General features: G+C 36.1%; 1 protein-coding gene across 3 annotated transcripts in view; it reads left to right on the plus strand.

Annotated features, from left to right (window-relative positions):
- LRMDA (leucine rich melanocyte differentiation associated) overlaps positions 1-22,574 on the plus strand; it is a 983,368-nt gene that overhangs the window by 417,200 nt on the left and 543,594 nt on the right. Inside the window, exon 1 of one of the 3 annotated variants that reach the window (XM_085312292.1) lies at positions 20,403-20,467. The exons of the other annotated variants lie outside the window; for them this stretch is intronic. Within the exon in view, the coding sequence (XP_085168418.1) occupies positions 20,424-20,467 (44 nt within the window). The 5' untranslated portion in view covers positions 20,403-20,423. Of the gene's footprint in view, positions 1-20,402; positions 20,468-22,574 lie in introns of those variants that run through there. 3 annotated transcript variants of the gene reach the window in all.

Consider the following 22,574-nt stretch of genomic DNA (forward strand, 5'->3'; position numbering starts at 1 on the left):
AGATTTCTGCTTTTGACAGTAGCTTTGCTTTGTGAATGTAGACACCTATTGTATTAATTCTTTTAAGATAATTATGGTGTACTTCTCTGAGGTTTTTCTTTTTTCCTTTTGAGGAAATTAAGCATATATTTTTAGGTTGTTACCTATGGAAACTGAGTGCTGGTGCATGTATTGTATAAACTCCTCAAATAATTTTTGAATTCATTAGTCAAATTTGGCCTGGTTTGAGAAGAAAGAAGTCAGGTACATGATGAAGTTCATACTTCAGATGTTGCTAGGTATGTTCTACCTGAGAACAGGGGACCCTGTCAGCGCTGCAACTTTAGAAAGGCTGCAGTTGAATCTCATGCCACGTTAAACAGCGAATTTTCCTGTAGAATAAAAGTTTGAAAAAGCTGCAGAGGAAGGCCTGCTTTCCTTCAGATGTGCTATATGTAGGAGAGCAGATGGAGTTAGTTCAAGTATTTGTAGAATCAGAAGAGTTGAAGGGACCTGTCTGGAGAGATGACCTCAAAGGGGAACTGCTGCCAGTGTTGACTAGAACCATTATGTTTTTTTCTCCAGAGTATACAGAGATGGTTTTATATATATATATATATATATATATAAAATATTGAATATTCACTGTTAAAGATCTTTGAATATCTGCTCTGAGAGTACCAAGTAGTAAGTAGTAAAACTGCAACCCCCAAAAGTTCTAGAACTTTTCGTGTTAGAGATTCTGTTAAATAGCTTTGCTTTAAAAGTTGTTATTCAGAGGGTGATTTGGCCTATCTGGTATTCCCACTGCAAATATAATATATTGAAACAAGTGAGTGCTCTCAGCAGTTCGTATAACTTTGCAGATTTTGTTGAAGGGTTTTTGTTCATTTAACTCTCTCTCTCTCTGTTTTTCCTGAGGCGCACACTTATTTAAATATTTTACTGTATAGTTTCTCAGTCTCACTGTAATCACTAGAAGCTGACTCTGGTCCGTATTGCCTGTATCTTTTGTGGTCAGCTATGTTTTACTTACTCTAAAAGATACAGTGATGTATACTTCCTTTATGTGCTGGAGATCTTTGCCAGTGTCTTGGATTTTAAGGTAAAGACCTTAACTTTCCTCTTTTCGTGGAGTTGCTGTTAGTATTTCCAGTAACTTGTGCCAAGTCTGCTCGGGATGATTATCTGCAGAGTTTTTGTTTGATCAGTGTTTGTTGGCGATTATATTCATTTGAGTAGGAGCCTATGCACTAAAACAGCGTGGCTAGTTTTAGCTGTCCATAACCCGAAGCACACAGGGCTCTTCAGCCACACTCCATTCAACTGCCCAGCCTGCGTGCTGCTGGAAAGACTTTTCCAGGGAACAACTGTTGAACTCGCTGCTTAGGACCCTATTTTTCAGACTGAAGGCTCTCAACTGCTTTTCCATTCAGGCAATTGGAAAGTTAACTTGCTCTTTTTTTTCTGCTGCCCATAAAGATAATATTTCTGATGTCATTGTCCCTGTTGGAAGAGGCAGTGGAATGCAGGCCCTTATGGCAGAATCTCCATATACCTTCTGTTTTATGAGGACCTGGATTACTCTTAGCTGAATTTCCTGTTGCCTCAGACTGCATTTTAGTCAACATTTCTGAAAGCTACTCTATGGTGTAGGAGAAAAGAAAAAAACAYGCATCAGAAGGATGTGAGAGAGAAGTGACACCTCTCTGAGCTGATTGTCTTACAGCTTTCAGCATGCACTACAGTCTTGAGAGACAACAAATTACTGAAATACATTATTGCTAAGCCTTGCTTTTCAACAGCAAATAAGGACTCCATCCCTCTGCCACATCTAAAATTACTCAAACAGGTTTAAAGAAATTTGTTTCAGATGTTTCAGTTTCTAAAACTTGTAGAGCTGCTAGCTAGAGATTTGTTTCCAAGTGCATGTGCAAAGCTCCTTCTCCCACATCCAGTTGTGAGAAGTGTCTAATGCCCACCAAGAGTAAGATCTCTATGGACACTGGTGTAAAGAAGAGTTTGCTTACTGTGTAGTTCAGCACTTCCAAACAGGGCTTATGAGCTTGAAGAACTCCAGTTACATGTTTTGGAACTGGAATACCAACATAATCGGGAATACTTTGTTACTGAAAGGAGCTGATGTCTCTCTTAGTAGCTGGTTGTTAATTCTTAAAAAGAGAGTTTTAAGCAGGGGCTTGTGACTGTACTGCTAGCAACACAGGTGAAGTTAGTTTTCTTACTTTAAATCTCACTGGACTCTGATCAATTTTGGCCAGGTGTTTTGGCCATAACACCTGAAAAACAGGTGTTTTCCATAAGTAGTGTTTGCTAGTCTGAGAATTAGAAATTAAGTTATTCTGTGTTCTCTTGTGTGTTCTTTCTGGAGACCAGGCTGAACTTAAGTCTGCAAGTTTTTTTGCAGGTTTGTTAAGCCTTCATCAGAGGGCCAAAATGGAGTTTACTGGAGACTGCAAGCTTCTCCAGGACAACAGCAACATAAGCAATGGCATATATATTTCTCCATCTGCTTTGTGTAATGCCTCCATGCTCTGGAGAGGTCAGCTTAAGTTCATTCATGGGGCATATTCAAGAAGAGTTGTGTTTTCTCCTGAGATTGACCAAGGGAAGAAAAGGTCAGTATAAGTTTTGAAGAAAGCTTTTGTAGTTGTGAGCAGTGAGCTGAGCAGTAAATTTCTTTGGGAAAAAAAAAAAAAAAAAAAAAGAGAGAGAGAGAGAGAGAAATGATTCTTGGTTTCTTGGTTGTTGTTATCTAAATGTAACTATTCTTAACATTTGCTCACCTGTAAAGTTGTTACATATTTTGAGGAACTGAGTATTTTAAGCTTCACAGAGCACTGGAGTTTCTTCATGATCAATCCATACTAATCTTCTCTCTGTTTCATTATGCAATACATTCTGGATAAAATGACAGCAGAATTCTTCTAACAATTGTATTAGGGATTATATTATTAATTGATTCTAGAACTAATGGTTTTATCTCAAGGCTAAAACAAGACACACACAGTGTCTATTTTTAGGTATTGGAAAACAGTTCAATTTTAGTTACTAATCCAGGTGAAGATGAAAGAGTGAGCGCTCTATTGAGCCGAYGGGTTCAGAATTCATTAGATTACAGACTTTCTTTCAACCTTTAGATGGAATAGTGAAGGGAGAAAACCTTTYATAAAACCAGTTTTTCTATGCCTTATTACCTGTCCTCCAACTCAGGTTGACTTGTTATGGAGGGTAAAACTTTGAGGAAAATGTTTAATTCTCTTTTTAGGAAATATGTTAAAAAAAAYTTAGTGGAGTAAAAATGTTTTGATATTTTCTAGGGGTGCTTCTTCTAAGAAGCAAGGGCTGTGTGTGTGTGTGTGTGTGTTTATATATACACACACACATGGTATGCTATACTATGTGTGTGTGTATATATATATGGTATGCTATACTATTTATAGAATATATACATTCATATAGAGCAGTGCTTGGCATATCTTACGTATGGTCAAGGAGCTATCAGCCTAAGGCAGTAATTAATGAATATTTTAATGCAGTACTCAAAGCAAATAAGGTAGTATGTTTAAATATTTAAAGTTTTAAACAGAATATTTGAATAATAATTATATTTAACTTAAGCTAGGGACATTTCTATAAAAATTGTAGAATAAACTCTTATGAATGGTTAAAAGGTACTGAGCTGATAGAATTGATTCCTTGTTCAAATCGTTAAACAGGCCTCATCTTTTGCAAGCCAGCATTACTGGTTTTGTGGTATGTTTTAGGAATGTGAAGTTTAAATTAATTTGTTTATCACTGTCTATCTCTGCTATTTTGATTATGAATGTTGAATGCCTGTTTTAGAAGTCTGTTCCCATCAGAATTTTGTACGGGCAAATGTAAAACAGTTGTTGGCACCTAGTTTTCARGGGTATCCCAGTAAGACTGATTAATAAGCTTTAATTTAGGCTTAAGAAGGAAYGGAAAGTTGTGTGCATTATTATTCAAGCTATTTATTTTAAAGTAAATTARTAAACAGTAGTAAGTGAAAGATTTTCTTGCTTTCTTATTTGCCACCTCACCAATATAACAGATAGGAATTTCCTTTTTTTTTTTCTGTAGTTTATTTTTGCTGTGCTTACTATGCTTAATGTTAGCTCAACTGAGTTATATGACAGAGAATTATTCTGAGTGTGTGTGCATATGAACATGGTGTTATATACCTATATGTAATATTAGGTATACTAGAAAAAATAATTAAAAAATGAGCAATACATCCWCTCCACAAYGCAAATGAACCACGGTTAAACAAGCACCGAAAAAAWTTATTTATTTATTTATTTATTTATTTTAAGTTCTGTGCCGGCTGAAAGTAAAGCAGACATAGAAAATTAACAGAATGTTAAGTGACACACATCATACCTCATGAAAATAAGCTATGTGATATCATACTTTACTATGTATTTTGTTTATAACATGAAAATGTTTGAATATTCACTCAAACTTTTACTATTAAGGACTTTGCATACACACATTTTCACTTTGAAAATCTAGGTACTTCAGCAGGTACACGTAACTGATAAATCTTTTTGTAGTTGTCAAAACAACTTTGTACTACTGCTTTTTCAACTAAAAGCACTTTGACAGTCTGAAACCTGGTATATCAATGGGGAAAGCAAACAGACTATTCATTTCAGTACCACATTTCATGGAGAATTTTGACGTTTTTGAAATATATCACTTCAAAACACTGAGACACATATGATGAAAGGTTGTTACGGGCAAAAACTTTGTTGGTTATCAATGTTGTCGATACCACACGGTGACATTTTTGCATAATGGTAGAGTCTGGTTTGAAAACTACGGTGGTTTGAACATATGGATGTTCACCTGCATGTCTCAGAGTAGTCTGTGCACTAGTTTCTATGCCTGTAGGGCCTTCGAAAATAAATAAATAAAAGCGCTAACCTAGTTGCTGCTTGGTGGTTGTCATTGCTTGTAGTCTACCTGTCAGTTCTCCGTTTTGTTGATGTGTGGAACAGCATTGTCCTGATGTCTAAAGTCGCTCGCAATTAACTTGAACTAGAGATGCTGCCAGGGTAGCACTGGTTTAGAAAGATAAAATAGACTACAACAACCTGATATTTGCTTTTCAGTCCGGGAAAATTAGCATGTGTTCGTCAACAGAGCGCTGCGCTGCGGTCAGGCAGAAACGGGACCTTCACGAAGACGCTGTGGGGTGCCGTTTTCCCCAACCCTGTCACACTGGCTTTAGGTTTGTGATTGTTTCTCAGTTTAACTGGATAATACTCTCTTTAAGTTGTTGAAAAGCCGCAGATGTTATTGTGAATGTCTTGCCAAACACCACAAGTAAATAGAAGTATATATTTGTCCTTTTTTGTGGAGTTTCATGGCTGATGATAGAGCATTCCCTGATGCAGTCTGGCAGAAGCAGACACTTTGAAAACAGAAGGACAGGTTTGAAATTTTCATGGATTGTTTAGTATAGAGCTCAGTCCTTTGAGGTAAGGTGAATACTCTGCCTCTTATGCCACGGAGAGAAAGAAAGAAAGAAACTGAAAATAAGTGCAAGATTGACCGACTGGACTCTGTGGCACTGCGGATGAGGCTTAGTTGAGYGTGTGTTGGGAGCGCGCTGGAGCCTGGATGCTCAGTTTGTTGCAGAGGCAAGCCTGCAGGTCGTAATCCATGTACGTATAATACTGTTTGCTCAGTGGTCTACATGTTTGGATCGTTAATTTGGGACAATTTAAGTTTTTTTTTTTCTTTTTTTTTTTTTCCTCATTCCTTTGGCAGGTGAGCCTTTTCCTAGGCTAAGGTTTAGATTTAGTGTTGATTTTTTTTTTCTTCTGTTGAAATACAAGTTTGTGTGTGAAAACATTTGAAATTATTAATGAAAATACATTCCTTTTTGACTTGCATTTTTAAAGAATTTAATTGTCTAATTTTGATGCAGTTTTATATTTCAGTGAAACTTTGCAATGCTTTTGCTGAAGAGTAATTAAGCCGTCGAGTCTGGCTACCTATATCATTTTTAGCTTTCAGTTTTTGTAACCCTAAGACTAGTATATAAATTGCTTGGGTTATGTAGTTTTTTTTTTTTTTTTTTTTAAAAAAAAAACAAACGCAACCTAATCTGGGAAAAAATCATGATCAGCAGTGAATGCATATACTTGTTCTAAGAGAATTGTAATCAAAAATACCCTGTTAAGTAAGAAAAGTCTATATACTGAGAGCTTCAGCTTCTAGCATATGTGGCACAAAACTATGCACCCAACTTCCCTTTGGTATGGCTGAGTAGCGTCTCTGCTGATTTGTCTATTCACTTAGGTTTCTGTTGTCACTATCAACAGAAAAAAAACAGAAGCATAATATGAGAATGATTGATTGTGGGATGGAGCCACAGGCTGACTCATCCCACATAAACTAATAAAACAAATATTAATGGAAGCACATTTCACATGAGCTTTTTCTTTTTTTCAAAAGAGTTGTTTGTACTTCTGAGACTTACTCTAACAATAGTTCCAGACACAATCAATAATAATTTTTATTGCTTTTGCAAAGTGAATTTGAAAACTGTGCAAGTGGGCCCAGGATATCAGGAGATGGGTTCCTTGAACCTTTCCATTGCCAAGCTCTTGGCAGCATGATTAGATGGTTTTAAATGAAGCCCGTTTATAAGCTATGGCTCTTCAGGACAAGAGAGGTCCTTAGCAATGGTAGCCTATGAGTGGTCATTCCTAATGTATTAAAATTCTCTTTTAAAATATTTCAAAGCCTAAGTATAGTAGCAATCTGTATGTTGGCTCTTTAGGGAAATTCATGATAACTGCCTGCCCGGGAAAAGTTATTTAGTGGAGATGGTAAAAATCAAAATTGATACAGGTTTGTTTTACTAGAAATTCAAAGATTGTTCCCAGTGGAAAAAAAGGGGAAAGCATTTTACATACCACGTTGCTTTTTCAGGTGGTAAAAATTACTCATTTGAAACTGTGCAATGCTTTTCCTCTGTCTGTAGTTAGTTGACAGGAAGTTCAGATACTCCTGTATCTCTAGTTGGGCACCCATCCTTTTGCAAGAATCACAATCCAGATGTTTAGAAAACTCCCAGATCAATTAACCCTTCAATATGGTATCATGTTTCTAACACAAGCATGTTTTTGAATGTATGACTTCCTCATAGAAAAAACAATTCTGTGTTTAAGTAGCAGAAACATCAAGAGCTGCTGATGAACAATGGAGTGGTATTACAATGAATTCCTAATGTAGGGCCTTTTCTGTTTTACTTAGCAAAGTCTTTATTTCTGCATGGAAGTGCTTGAAGGGATACTCATTTATATGGAAGAAAAGGATTATTTGCAAAACAGATACTGTGCTCCTGTAGCTTCTTGTGAGGGTGAAGATGAAGTAGCCTAAGAAATCCATACTTTATCTGAAAACATGTCTGAGTTTAAGATGTCTCCTAACATTATATAACACAAAAGTAAATTTCCCAATATTGCAGTCAGTAACGCTACAACCAATGCAGATTAGCCGAGGCTTTACCAGATTATATACTCAAACTTTAAGAGGATTTGTCAATAGGGAATGTAGAGTTAAAAAAAAAATGTAGATGAGGCAAAATTTACCTTTGGAGAATAAATTATATTGAACTGAGAGAAATTTGAAATGCATAAAATATTTCTCTTGTTTTTTTTTTATGATTGTTTCTCAGATACCAGCCCTAAGTTTGTAGATACTTTGTACAGGGTACTGATGCTGCTGTTCATGCTGTTGCCTTAATATCCATTCCTTTGATGTTGCAATGAGAATTTTTTGTTTATTTTTACTCTCTGTTAAGTCATTTGTATGTACCAGAGTTTCAGCTCAAGAGACAACCAACCAATACTTTTCTCGCGCATAAGGATGTAACTCTACATTTATATTTATTGTAGAACATTATGCTCATCTGTAATTATATTACTTTAAAATAAAGCCTTCATCCATTCTAAGATCTTTTGATGTCCCTTCCCTGCTGACTCTTTTTTCTTGTTCCCACTTACGTTAATGTGAAGAGACAGTTGAGTAAATGCACAGTGAACTTCAAAACCTAGTAATTGTTTTTCAGAAAGAATGAAACTTGTGAATTAGATATGGATTGTAAAAGAACACCAGAGCTGATTAGTGTTCGTTAGGTTTGCCTGCTGGACCGTTCTGACACCTGTCTTCCAGCTTTCCCCATAAATGCCACTGCTGATCCCTCTATACTGCCAGTCACATGACAGCGAGGGAGAACTTGTGGGTGGGAGTTAAAAGACTCCCAGTGAACCTTGTCAGGCTTAGCAATTCATGAAACTCGACATAAAAGACAACGTTAAACAAAGATGAGTTGAATCCATTTACATGCAAACTCTAGTTATCTGTATGAAAAAAGCCTGGAATGGAGAATGTTGAAGGGGTTACTATTTCTTTCTTTTAGGATGTGTAGATAATGAGTTGTGTAGGGTTTAGAGGGGGGAAAATAAGCCAACTTTCAAAGCATTGAAAAATTGCTTTTTAGGAAAAATCCTTTTCATCCTAACCATCTGGTTGCATCTTGTTTACAGCACAGCGTGCCAGTTTGTGCTTATTAATCACGCTTACACAAGTATCTTAATTACTCCCCGTGTAGCTGCTCTGTCTTGAACTCAGAAGTTGACCTTTCTCTTTTTATTCCTTTAAACCATTAATCATACATAATCAACGCCAACGGGGCAGAGCCATGGAGAAGGCTACCCAGATTCCAAAAGCACACGCTAGTCTTGAGAAACCAYGTAGACGAGAGCGACTGCATTACTATCAGTCAGGCATATCTTAATTAATGACTTTGTGTGCATGCAGACGTACATGCCTGTAACCTGAGTCTGCTTCCCAGTTTTACTTCTATTTGTCTGGATAAAAGTTGCTTCCTTAATTTATGATACTGAAAATCATTTAAAAAAGAAAAGTCTCTGCATGTAAAGGAATTTCAGACATACCATTATGATTGGAAAGGGTCTTGTTCTTTTGGCTATGTTCTATGACTACTTCTAAGCTAATTAAAATTGTGGGAGGGCATGGGATGAGCACTTTTTTTTTTTTTTTTTTTAACTCTATAGCTGCTTCTAGGATGAATAAGTAGGAGAGGGTGAATTTTTTTAACAGTAAGTGCAGTAGCGAAGCAATTCCTCTTCCCCTCTCCACCCCACTCCCCTCACTCCCTTAAAAAGAAGAGGAGAAAAAAGGAAAAGTAGTATAGGAAAAAAATTGATTAAAAACAGTGTATGTATGTGTGTGGGAGAAAAGATTGAAGGAGTGTGGATGGAATTTCAGAAACAGCATTCTGGTTTCTAGTACACTAGACAAATTATAGTATGCAAAAGTAATTTTGTCTGCCTTGAAACTCTTCAGCATGATGAAAATTTTATCAGTATTCTAAAAAGAGAACTATCTAGCTGACTCGTTTAGTCAGTTTAGATGTTTATGTACAGGAAAAAAGATTTGCAAGTGTGACTTGCATTTTATCTCCTGTTGCATTTTTCCTTGTTTTTGCCATAAATATTGTATTTAGAATTTATGCTGTCTAATCTCAGTTATACTCACWAGAGATCTGATTTCACTTATGGAAGATTTAACCATAGTTAAGGCTCTTTTAAAAGCCCTGAGCGATGATTATGCTATCATAATAAACAGTTTGTTTATTTTTATTGCCACTATGCAGAAAAAAATTCCAAACAATGCACAACAGAAACAGTGAAACATGAAAAATCTCTATCAGAAAATTTACATCATGAAAATTATTATTATTTAATTTAGATAAAGGCTTTGCCATTCCAGATGGAGCAAGAATGCATAGCTGTCTTTTCCTTAATGTTTAAAATGAAGGTTTTGTGAACTAATAGAGTATACTGAYAGTGAATAAAGTTAACTATTTCCTTGAGTCCAGTGTATATTTGGACATTTACGTTAGAACTTTTCTGTGAGATGAAAATTGTGTTGGGCCTTTGAAAAGAACTCTGTGCAGCCTTTTGGCATAGGCTGGGTGTCTTAGTTTGCTCATGTTTTTGAGTACTAGAATGTTCCTTGCATGYAGTTAAATTGTTTAAACAGAAAAAAGAGTTTAGTCTGCTTCATCTGACCARATTGTGTTGAGAGGTTCAGCTGAACTGCTCGTATTTTGAGTAGCGGAACTGTTGCTGGCCTTACACTATAGCCACCATTGGCAGCTGAAGATAATGTTTCCAAGGGCGTCTTGTGGGCTGCTGTAAAGCAAAATAATTTTGCTTATGATTTAATATTGCTAAGATATGCCCAAACAACAAGATGAAAAGGAGATTCTTTGTGTCAAAGAGGCTTAAAATTATCTTCATTGGATACAAACATTGGATGGCAGGGGAAGGGTGAGAAGGGAAGATAAAAGGGCTTCCTGGTTTCAGTTTCTTGAAGTGGTGCTTTAAAATACTTTAATTCCTTGTAATCAGTGAGGTGGCATAGAGACWGTCTTTTCAAATGAACTTTTATGGTACCTGGGGATTCATGGAAGTAAAATAAACCCTTATCTTTATTAATAATCTTTGCAAATCACAGCATTTAAGGTTTTTTTCCCCACTGTTTTTCACTAATTGTGAAAACTTCATTTCTTTTCCTTTATGTTCAGATGTTTGGATTGACGTTTTTAAACTGTAGAAGTTACAGGCATCCTTGACTGTATGGAATACCAGCAGCACTTACTGGGAGAGGTACAATCTCYCTGCAAGATGTTCCTATTCACTACTAGAAGCGTAACAACTTTGGTTTTTACGTATCCAATGGTTAACGTAAGACATGGTAGTAGGAAGTATGTCGAGAGGGGAGGTTTCTATGCTGCAGTCGCCACTAGTGTACGTAGCTTGTCCTCTCTCTTTTGGCCAAATTATCTGTTAGCCCTSTCATTTGCATCTTTCACGATATGTAGCTTATACCTTTGCATTTTCACCCCCTCTCCAGCCTATTGCAACCATTTCCTCAGACCTGTTTACATGGGCAAGTCCCAAGATATGCTGATCTTYGCCTCCTCCTGCCCACTCTTTAAATAATTTTATATATCTTTAATGTGGATTATGTGTTCTACTCAAGTCAGCTTCAGGGTCTTCTCGTTCCCTTTGTTCCCTGTCAAAATTTCTCACCTACAGCTGTATAGCAAAGGCTCCTGCTCTTCGTTCTCTTTCTAAATACATCAGCTGAACTGCAGCCTTTTTCACAGTCTTTCTAAGCTCTTTTCGCTTCCTCTGATCTGCCTCCTTCATGCAGAAGGGTGGATAGAAGTGAGAGGTGGAAATGACAAGCCGAAAGCTACTCTAGCTKCTTTTGTAAGTAGCTGCAGGAGAGTGCTAGTGGGTGACTGAGAAAAGTGGCAGAGGTTGTGAGCAAGAGAAAGAGACCTGTGAGAGCCTATTTTCTGCCCCCTCCCCCTTTTTGGTTAAGTTTAGGTCAGAAGTAGGCTGAAAGGAAAAGGGATTGAGGTAGCAGCTTAAGAACAGAAGGGCAATGTCCAAAATTGGAATTAATGTTCCTGAGCCAGAGACTTTGCATGAGAGGTGTGTGTCTTGGAATTTCTCCTGTGCTCCAGTGCCTGCAGCTGACTATGTAAAGCAGACAAACTGAAGACCTGTTACACAAGTCTGTGTGATGAACAGGAAGAAGCCAGAAAGGATAGACAGGAACTGATGATGGAGCAGTACAATTACCTGTTGGTAGAAACAGTTTCTATTACCAGAGTACTCTTCTGATAGAAGCTGCCTTCAGAATTACCATGTGACTTAACAGCCTGTTGACAGCTTTTAATTTTATGTTAACCAAAAAGATGATGATATACATAGGAAATTCTCCTAATTTGTAATAAACAAAAAGAATATAAAAACTATCAATGCCTGTTTAAATAAGGCAACTTACTATACCTTTCATTTTATTTCTTCTGTCTCGTTTTTTTGTTGTGCATAGCTGGTAACTTCTTAGGACTTCATGTGCTTTATTGTTCCTCCTCTTCCAGATTATTTTATAGCTTAATATTTTGAATTTAAGTCCATAATCAGGAATAAGTTTGCTTTTTGAATACACTGCTACAGCTTTTGTCACACACATTTCTAACTGAAACATTTTGTTTCTAATAATAATGGTGCTTTATTGCTTTCTGTCCTCTTCAGCTTGTTTTAATCATTGCGTTTTCTTAGCGTTCATGGTCCTACATTTGAGTTCCATGTGGTTCCCCCTCCTTAATTCCAGTGTAACATTCTAATGGAAATTYTGTTATTGCGTACTCTGCCCTCTTGAAGTTGAAATACTTCTCAAATCAATCCAAGTATCTTTTCTGAAGCTCTTCATTGACCTGTTCATTAGGGGAGAATGTGTACRTGCAATCATTGATACACAATTTCAATCAGTCATGGAAGAATTTGGTCAAAAAAGATCCAGAGAAGTACTATTTATTGAAACAGAGGTTGTTAGAAATCAGCCTGCATGCTCAACTGGACGTTTTTGAAACTGTGTGTCTGTGATGACTATGTGTCTGTAGTGATGTGCCAACAAGTTGTCATTGGCAGCTTCTGTACATGGGCACAAGGAGATCCTTCACTTGGAAACTGGTGCATTTCATGTGCATCTTTTATTATTTGTTTGACAAATGCAATTATTCGTAGGTACTATAAACAAAAAACGGAAAGTGAAACTCATGCATCCCTCAGTGGTATGCAAAAGGATAGTGTTAACATCGTGAAACAGTCTTATTTGTTTTTGTGGCGGAGGAATGAGTAGAAGTCTTTTTCTGTTAATGTTGTAATTAATATTTTCTTTTGATTGTAACAAATATAATAGCAACCTCTGTATTAAATATTAAGTTTTTTTTAAGATGGAGCTTCAACTATGGAAGATGGATTGACTACACTTCCTGTTGTTTCACAGAAAATAAGCTTAAGACTARAGTCTGTAAAATACACAGACTTAGGATGTTTGTATATCACTTTCTTGGCAGCAGCATTCATTGAAAATATTTCCTCTAGTGTCCCTGACTTGTTTCCACACTTGTCACCTCCTCAGTTGTCCTAGCACATCTGACAGGCAATGTGCCATGCAATGTACCTGAAAAAGTGTGGGGAAAGAGGTAGAAAGATGGTAATACCTTAAGYTGGTATCAGTTCTGGTGTCATCAGCGTGCCCTCAAGCCGCAGTCACAGTTCTGGAGGATTTCTTGTTCTGTTGGTGCAATGAAAATCTGCAGATATGTTGCTTATTCTGTTCCCTCACCCCGAGTTTKGGGGCTTTGAGGATGGAGCTAACTTTTGGATAGACCTATTTGTTTACATCCAAGCCATTCAAATCTCAGCGTAAAGTTTTCTCTGTGTATCCATCTATGAAACACGTTTGTAGCATAGGATGGATGAAGGGATAATGTGCTGCTGAAATGCAATACAGAAAGTTTTGTAAAAGATAATGTTGTGTTTGTAAAAACATCTTGTTTAGAATCCTTGTTGGAAGGATTGAATTCTACTCTGAAAAACTATTAGTAAATGAAACAATGGATCAAAACCTTGTAATTAGCATAGTAACAGTTATATTGCTTGCAGCTAGCATTTCATATTTTATGTTGAAATATGGACTGATCTTAAAATGGATACCTAATTCTTTATAACTAAAATTTGCTAATACTTAAAAGTGGCTTTTCTAATGCTTTCTTCCATTTCAATGTTATGTTTCACTACTGAGCTTAGTAAGTGCATTGGGTATGGGATGAAGTCCATTATAACCTGACTAAATATGCACGTATCTTTTGAAAAGGAGGAGAAGTATAGGCCTTATCTTGTCTATGAGATGTATTTTTGCCTAATGGATTTATCTGTATGTTTGAAGAAGGCAGTTATYCMWYMARRAAMMAAMMAAMMAAAMCCCCCCCAAACCCCCACTCTTTTTTAAATTCTAAATTACGGATTTAGAATTTAGCAATGCCTTGTCTGATAGTCCTTGAGAGTATGTTATGGTGTAGATCAGAATCACCTGAGCTTCTTGCTGCCTTGATTGCAGTCATGTTGAGGTGATATTTATAAGGATCACACTGTCTCCTTTCTCTATGGGATAAAATGGGAAGCATTTTTTTAGTATGTTTTTGAATGAATTAATAATGTTACCTAGTAGCATTAATAGAAGTGGTCAAATTAGTGCTAGCTTTTATGCAATGTTGGATTGAATTGTAAATCAGCCAGTTGCACCTGTTTCTATATTCTGAATCATTTTGTGGATTATCTCAAATGTTGATCTGTCCTTGACATTACTCTGGTGCCTGAGCTAAACCCTTGGAGATGATGGCATTAGTGCAGTGTCAGTTTTGTCACTTGGAAGCCTTCCTCAGTCAAATTGCAGTTTGAAGAGAGCCCAATACAACAGTTCACAGATGTCTTTAAAACTTGGCTTTAACCTTCAAAGATTACTGAAGGATAACAGAATAATTTATTTCTTTCATTCAAAAATCAATTTAAATATTGATAATTTTTGAAGTCAGCTTAAGAGTAGAGAAAAAAGTACCTATGTACGGCTATGGCTAGCGGTCTCGGCATGGTTCCTGATTTATCTCATGCTTATCTCTTTATGGTAAATAATTTAAGAATAGCAGATGAAAAGTGTTTTTAGGACTCACTTTACAGCAGCATTAAATAGCACAACATTTTTTAAATAGAATATAAACACTTTTTTGCTTACTTAACATCAAACACTGTTTCATTAACAAAGAGTACCTGCTTCTAAAATAAGCAAAACATTCTCCTTTTGATAAAATAATATTAGTGTTTAACTTTCTCATACCTTATAATGGCAAAAATGTGACAACCTTTCAGGAGATGGGAAAAATCTGTGCTATTATGCTGAATAACCCAGCTCCAGTGTCCATTTCTTAACAATCTGAAATGACTTTCATACCAAAATTGCATCTTGTGTTTTTCAGGCTAACAGATGAAGATTATTCTGAAGCTTGGAGCTTTTGTTTTAACTTTATAATCGTATTGTTTCCTCTCTTTTATTTTATTTTTTGATACACTTGAGAGGAAATAATCACAAGTAGTTACTGCACAACCAGCCCTTTTACTAGAAGTTCAAGATGCTGTTTTTGCTGTGATGCACATAGGGAAGTCAGGTCATTGCAGAGGAGAAGCCAACCTTCCCGGGTCTCCTCCTCCTGCTTCAAGGGGCACACTGGGCCACACTGGTGGATATTTGGAGGTGCTGTGGTGATATAAGTTAATAACRTATTTACTGAAATACAGTGCAGCTTTTAAAAATAAGCTTCACTGGTAAAATAGGTATTTAATCTCATGGCTGACATCAAATGGACTCTTGCATTTATGTTTCTGGTTTTACTGAACAACTTTTTTTACTGAACTGTGTAAGTGCTACAGGAAAACTCTATGAAGCTTTGGAAAAATTTCTATCGTGTTTTTTTCCCTCTTTCTGGTCTTAAGTAAAACAAGTAGGATTGTTTCTCAAAYGCAAGGGTATTTAGATTCAATAGAAGAATATGGTCTTTCTGGAAATCCTTTATTTGAGATGACCTTACCTACTGCAAGGTTTTAAATGTGCTTCTATGAACTTTGCAGTGAAAAGTATATCAAAGTTGCTTAGGAAAGAATAGTACTGTTTTGCTCTGTTTTATTTGAGGGTATCAATTCCTGCCTCCCATCTTCCACACTGATACCACAAAGTTAAAGGTTAATAGTGGGACACGTAGTGGGAAGAAGGCAAATAGGAAACAGGACTAGGCAGAACTATGATGCAAATTCTAACTGATTATTTCACTGGAGTTTTATTTACAGCAGTGCTTCTATAATTTGGCTTCTCTTTGTGCTGATTGTTTAGCCATTTCTTTATGGGTCTTTGGATTAGGAATCGTTAAAGAAAAGAAACCTCCAAAAAAAAATGTTTTTCTTTGGGAGAATTTATTTTCTTTGTTGTGGTGGTAATGATTTTTTTTTCCTTAAAAGTGTAAAATATTTTGATAATTTTAGAATAGATGTTGGAAAGTACTAGATGCTGACTTAATGTTTTAAAATGTGAACGAATGGTGGATTTCATGTTGCCTGAAAGTACATAATGGGCTGCCCTGCCACTGATATGCCTGTCCTGAGAACAGAAAGCATTAATTTCAAGGTTGTTGAGTGGTTTTGTTTACTGTCACCTCACCTGGGATCTTTCTCCCATAATTTCATTAGGAACAGTCCTCCTGCATTTAACTGATGCCATTTTTTCATCTCTCGCTTGAAAAAGCCGTCTCTTCTTATTCAATGAACAAAGTAGCAGAACAGCAACAAAGTGGAGTAGGACTTGCTGAGTAATAAAATTATGTCAATTTTTATCAGTTCATACCATGCTAAAGCAGATTTCATTTCTAATGAATTGCTCACAAAATGATGACTTTGCATTTTTACACACAGAATTGTGAGGTTTTAGCTCTGAGAAAAAAATTGATCTGTTCTGAGAAAATAACCTTGAACATCTCAAGGTTCTTAAAATAAGACATCACTAAAATGATCATCTTTCTGAATGCARATGGGAAATTACATAAACATCTGGAAAAAAATCTAAAATTCATATTTCATTGTTAATATTTTGCATGATTTTCTGCATGCCTTCTGCTTTTTCTTAACTACAAAACCCTTGTAACTGAGATGACTTCATGGAATCTGTCGAAGCACTGACTCTTATTTAATGGGAGTGGTAATTCTTCTTAACTGCGGRTACTTCCTTGTGATTTTTTTGTTATGCCTCCTACTTGTCTGTGCTGGAGCTGACTTTTTTGCTTCTGAGGAAGCAGCTTGCAGCCCTAATGCATAGGGGCTGGCCCCAGGTGTGCTGCTACCCTGGCCTTGTAAGCAGCCAAACTGAACGCTGCGTACTGGTTTTCGCTTGAGATTCAGGTCTTATGCTACAGCAAATGGGCTGCTTTCTGGTGTCGCAAGTGCTCGGTAAGGGAACATGTTTATGTCACTCCGTAGCTGCTGAAGACACCAGCAGCAGCAAGGAGGTTCGTGAGAATTGCTGCCAGCTCGTGTGTGCCAGCTGCGYGGCTGGAGAACCCGCATCCTCATTTCTGTAAGGTTCTGGTGCTGGTGAGGTGATGGCAGAGCGCTGTGCGGAAAGGCAGCACCCTGCTCAGCTTTGCTCTGTGTAGCACCCTGGGTTGCTCCTTCCTGGGATTCCTCTACCTGCTGCCTTTGCCGGAGATTGCTGTTATTTTTCTCACGTGTTTTTGCCCTTGCAAGAACATTACAGTATACGACTGCCAAGTTCAAGAAGATTGACCCATTCCTGGCTGAGCCAGTCGTGTGACTGCAAGTACTTTTGCTCCGGGTGGATATCCGGCCTCTGTGGGACTGGTTGGCTTTATCTAAACTTTTCAGCAATCTGTAAAGATTTTTCAGTGATGGGAATGATTTAAGTTCCGATTACAATGAGTCGGTTAGTCTAGGATTATTCGGACACTGTTTAGCAATTTATGATGCAGTAGTCTACCACAGCGTGTCCAAGGTCCTCATTTAAGATATATGGATTCAGGCTCTAAGAAGGAGCAAACCTTAAGTTTGCCAAGCTCTAGCTGAGTACGTTATCTCTAGGCTCTCCCCATGGATATGTATAGTGATAATGTATGTCTTTTACTTTACATGAAATGTGCATATATAAAATATATGCATGGGGTAAAATGTAAAACTTGACATTTCTTTCAAAAGGTCTTTTTTTGCTTTATGCTGTTACTTCATGATGATYTGGTAAATCTGATGATTATTTAGCTGAATTATGTAATGAAGTGTTCAGATCTCGAAATGGTCATCTGTGCCACTACTGCARCATGAAGATTCCTATCGATATTTTGTTTATCTGTAATGCAGATGTTTGGAATACCTGTGCTGTACAAGGATTATCCCACACTTACCCTTTTAAAGTAAAAACTGACTGTAACATACTTTTCTAGTAGCACTAATAAATATTTGCTTGACATTTACTCTCATCTAGCTTTAATCAATTTCTAGTATTTGAGATACTTGAAGTTACAAAGTTGCAATAACTTTTTTTATATAAAAACATGAATGTTCTGATTTCTATTATTTGTATTCATTTTAAAGATATTATGCTATGTGATTTATTTTGTTTGATTTAACCATTAGAATAGATTAAAGGCGGCTTATTTCTTAGACGTATGCTTAACAAAGAAGAATTTTACAAACATCTGTGCGAAAACATACAACATCTTCCTGCTTTCTTATCAGCRAAAGCAGCTGTTCCAGTTTTTAAAAATCAGATGAGTGTGATAATGTGGAGTAGCAATGTTTGAAGGCTTCATTTTCTGATATCTAAGAYGTATTTCTTTTTGCTGGGCTTGGGCAGGTATAAATAAGAAAGATAAATTTACAYCTAATGCTGTTTATTTATTTATTTTTGTAGAACAGTATCACAGCCTATAACCAATGTCATCTGCTAAGTGAATTGCAGTTTCTCATGACATATATGCTAGTTTAAAGGAGTTAAATCAGTATATAAGCCTAGTGCTGTTATGCTGTATATAAGAATTCAACTATTTATATGATTTTTTAAGTCCCTATCAAATTTATAAATCTAGAAAAAAATCTAAATTAAAATTATTGATAACAGAACGCCAGTAACAACTTCTTTTGACAAGAACAACACTGCCAAAAAGTCCAAGACCAAAGTATCTTTTTAAAGGTTTTCTTATTCATAGTGGAAAATCACTTGATTTGTTCACTCTGTGTATTGACCTATCCATGCAAGTGAAACAGGAAACAACACTGTTGAAAAAATCGGTGTGTAAATTTGTTTGTAAATTATTGTTACCCTTTTATTTTTAGGGAGATAAATCAAATTTATTCTGTTCCTTTTGCAGTTTATTTCAGTTTTGCTTTGTTTCTTTGTTTTTTGAGCCGAGTGATGTGATGTGACCATTAGTCTTTCATAATAGATAAACATATTCAGAATAGCCACAAAACCTTGTCTCGTGGGAATCTTTCTCTGGCCAAAAATGCATAAGCTGATGATGGTGCAGTTCTTTTCATTTAGAAACAGTCTCATTTGTGTTGGTCATAAGTTAAGGATGAAATGCAGCTGCCTTTTTAATAGTAGGGTAAAATTTTTTCTACGTAGTCATGTATTTCGCATCCCCATAGCACATAAGTATCTTTACTGTCGTGCCAGTATTTTTTTCTTATCTTACAGCTTCATAAAATCCTTAAGGATCACAGATGACTGCAAACTCGTTGCTTCTCAGAACCACTCCTCTGTTCTGTTCAAGGCCGTATTGAGAGGCTGATTCAACCGTTTTGTATTAATGACAGCACGGAACAACCGATGTGGTTTCTTGGTTCCTTCTTTTGTTGGCTGCTTAGGTCCCTCGCTGAAGTCTCAAACGAGCCYGATCATACTTAATGTGAGATCTAGTTGGATCACACCTGGAGATTTGTTTCCTCTTTCTAGATGACTAATAAATATTTCACAATTGGATGCTGGTGTGAGGAAATCTGGGAAATTTCAAACTGAAAGCTGAGAAAGAACCAAGTAAAGCAGATGCATGYTTAAAAATCTGAACCAGTATACAGTCATATTTCTGCTTTTCAAATATTAAGAGTTCTTTAAAAAGTGTTAACCAAAGCATCAAGATATATAAGATGGCACCAATAGTTTGTTTATATATATATATATATATATATGTATGTATATATATGATACATAAATACACACAGTTTCTGAAAGCACTGGGTGTGAATTATAGTGTCCTTTTTGTAAGGAAAAGAAACTGCAGACTTAGTACTTCACAGGTTTAGTTTTTGAAGTTAGAGGGCTATTTAAATAACTATTGTAAGACCACAAACAGATCATCTTGATTGGAGGGGAGTTTGTTTCAACTTCTTAGGAGCTGATTAGAAAATCAATGTAAGCTAAATCAGTTTACATTCTCTTCAAAGTGAAATAAGAGTGTATGTACAGATGCTTGCATCCTTTTARCTATAATATTTTTAAACCCATACATTTTTGATTGGGGGTAGTGAGGCTTATGTGTAACCTCCTGTCTTGCTCTTCRGCTGCTGAAATGTTAGAATATACAAACTTTTTCAAATATTAACGAATTAACTACCACCTCTCACAGTTGCACAATATAGGAGTTCTGTTTTACAAATACAGTGATATTAATCAGAAAATATAACATTCTTCTCACTTCTTGCTAGGATCATTTCCATTATCTCCTTTATTATTTCTTGCAGAAGATCATTTTTTGATTTAATACCTCAGAAAAACTATGTCTTATTCTGGTCGTTCACCTTGAGCTTTGATGAGAAGCAGGCTGGCTGCTACTTTTCAGTCACCCATAAATTCTTGCTTTACAGAAGAGTTGGAAGAAYGGAAGAATGAGGCTAAAATCAGGGGCAGAATCCAAGCTCTCTTTTCAAAGGTACAGATTTCTGATTTTAGCAGGTTTTAGATATTTTTCTTTGATTACTTCTGTTGGATTCAATCACTATTAAAATTATTACTGAAAGACTGAATTTGGATTCACAATTCCCAGAACAGATTTAACTCTTTGCTATGTGGCTGGAGTTCATATAAAAGGTCTGTGAAACAAACTTTTCTTCTAGTATTCCAGATTTGCTCTGATCATAGTTTTAAAAGCTTCTGTTTTCCTTTTTTTTTTAATGCAAAGGAAAGGAGTTTTACTTTGATTTTTCTTTTTGCTATGGTAAAATATTTAATGGCAGTCATATTTGTGTTATTTGTATTGGCAGAGAACTTAAGATCCTTTATTGCAGACCAACATCCCACAGTCCCAATGCGGTACAGAGCTGAAAGAGAAAATAGTCCCTATTCCAAAAAATGCATAATCCTAATAAATAGTTAGCATGTTCATACATAGTGCTTTCCATACTGGAAACGGTGGCAGAAGGTTTGTATGGAAGGTGTTTAGTAGCAGGAGAGAACTGTACCCCTTTCACTAGCTAATTCTTATATTTGAAGTCCTGTATGTTTTTAGAGGAAAAGTCTTGTAGCTATGAAACTCCACACTTGGGATGAGTTAAAAGGCAAGCCCCATGCAAGCACTCTGATCCCAAATGTGATGACTGCTACCTGTTACCAATGCATTGTTCRTGGGTGGGTTGTTGTTTCTTTTACTGGGATGGGATAGGGAGTATAAAATTGTTAATTWGATGTGCAGTATGTTATTGTAATATTCTTTTGTGTTAAAAGCTTGTTTTTTCAGATTTTCCTTCAGAGCAGTTTGTTTTATGCAAAGCTCCTAAAACCAGGTATAAAACTTTAAATGAAGACCCTCTTTGTTTGTAGAGGGACAGTAGTAGAAGGCATAAGCTTTTGTCAATGCTTACAAGCAGACAGCTGGGAAAAAAAAGACTGACAATACACATAGGGAAAAAAAAAAGAAATAAAAAATTGCTTCAGCCTAAAATGTCTGTATAAACAGTTTTTAAGCTGCCTCTTTGCAGAAAGTACAAAATACTGAAAACTGAACAAGCTGAACAGGAGGTGAAATGGTTTTAAGTTACTGCTGAATTACTAAAATATGTAGAAGATAAATCCTGTTTAGAAATAGGAAGCCAAATATTTGTCTGACCTGTCGCACTTCAGTTGTACTTTCTAAGGTTCCCTAACTTGTCAGTGCTTAAATAGCACTTCTAAATTATATAAATACTGAATATCACTTTATGATAATTACTAAGTTACTGAAGAGACTTCCATTCCATTCTTAGCAGTCTTCTAGTGCTGTGATTCACTAGTACTAATATATTTACCTGTATCAGTTTATTCCAGAAGCCTGTGTTGTTTATCTTGTTTTTATGAAGTAATTTTATTTTTTATTAATATAAGTAATAGAAGACTTTGGCAACTGGATACACAACAGACATGCTGTCTATTTTCTCTCCTTCTTCGTTTATTTTTCTCTTGTTAAAGTCATCAAAATGTTGACAGCTGCATAACTCTTTTTAAAGCTTTCATATCTTGACAGATATTACAGATATTTGTCATTTTACTTACAGTAAGTGACAGCTAAATTAGCTTTATGCTGTATTGGAGGATATCTCGGATGTAGCGAGTCCAGTCAAATTTATATTGCGTTTCTTTAATGTGCAGCTGATTTTCRAGTGGTTATTAAGGAATGAACAGCGACGAGATACATGAAGAATGTGAAAATCTTGAGCTAGCAGATATTCAAGGTTAACAGATGAGAAATATGTTTCCTTTTTATTACTTCTATCATGCTGGATAGTCTAGTTTTTCCTTCATTTTCACTTCTTATTTCAGTTAGATGTGAGGTTGAAGATCTACACATTAATCCTTCTTTAATAGATATCCACTTCCCAGCTGAGTATTTAAGGCTGCCAGCAGATAGTGTAGGTGTTTGTAGGTCACAGTGGAAGCTGCTGAGTAGAACAGCGTTGATAGAGTAATACTGCATCTACCTGCTGTATATCTRGTTAATTATGTTGTGTCCATTGACTTATTGCACAGTAAAGGCAAAAATGCATGCATCTATATATACATATATA

The sequence above is a fragment of the Rhea americana genome, unplaced genomic scaffold (assembly GCF_003343005.1).
Source record: "Rhea americana isolate MKP2758 unplaced genomic scaffold, rheAme1 scaffold_36, whole genome shotgun sequence".
Taxonomy (NCBI): domain Eukaryota; kingdom Metazoa; phylum Chordata; class Aves; order Rheiformes; family Rheidae; genus Rhea; species Rhea americana.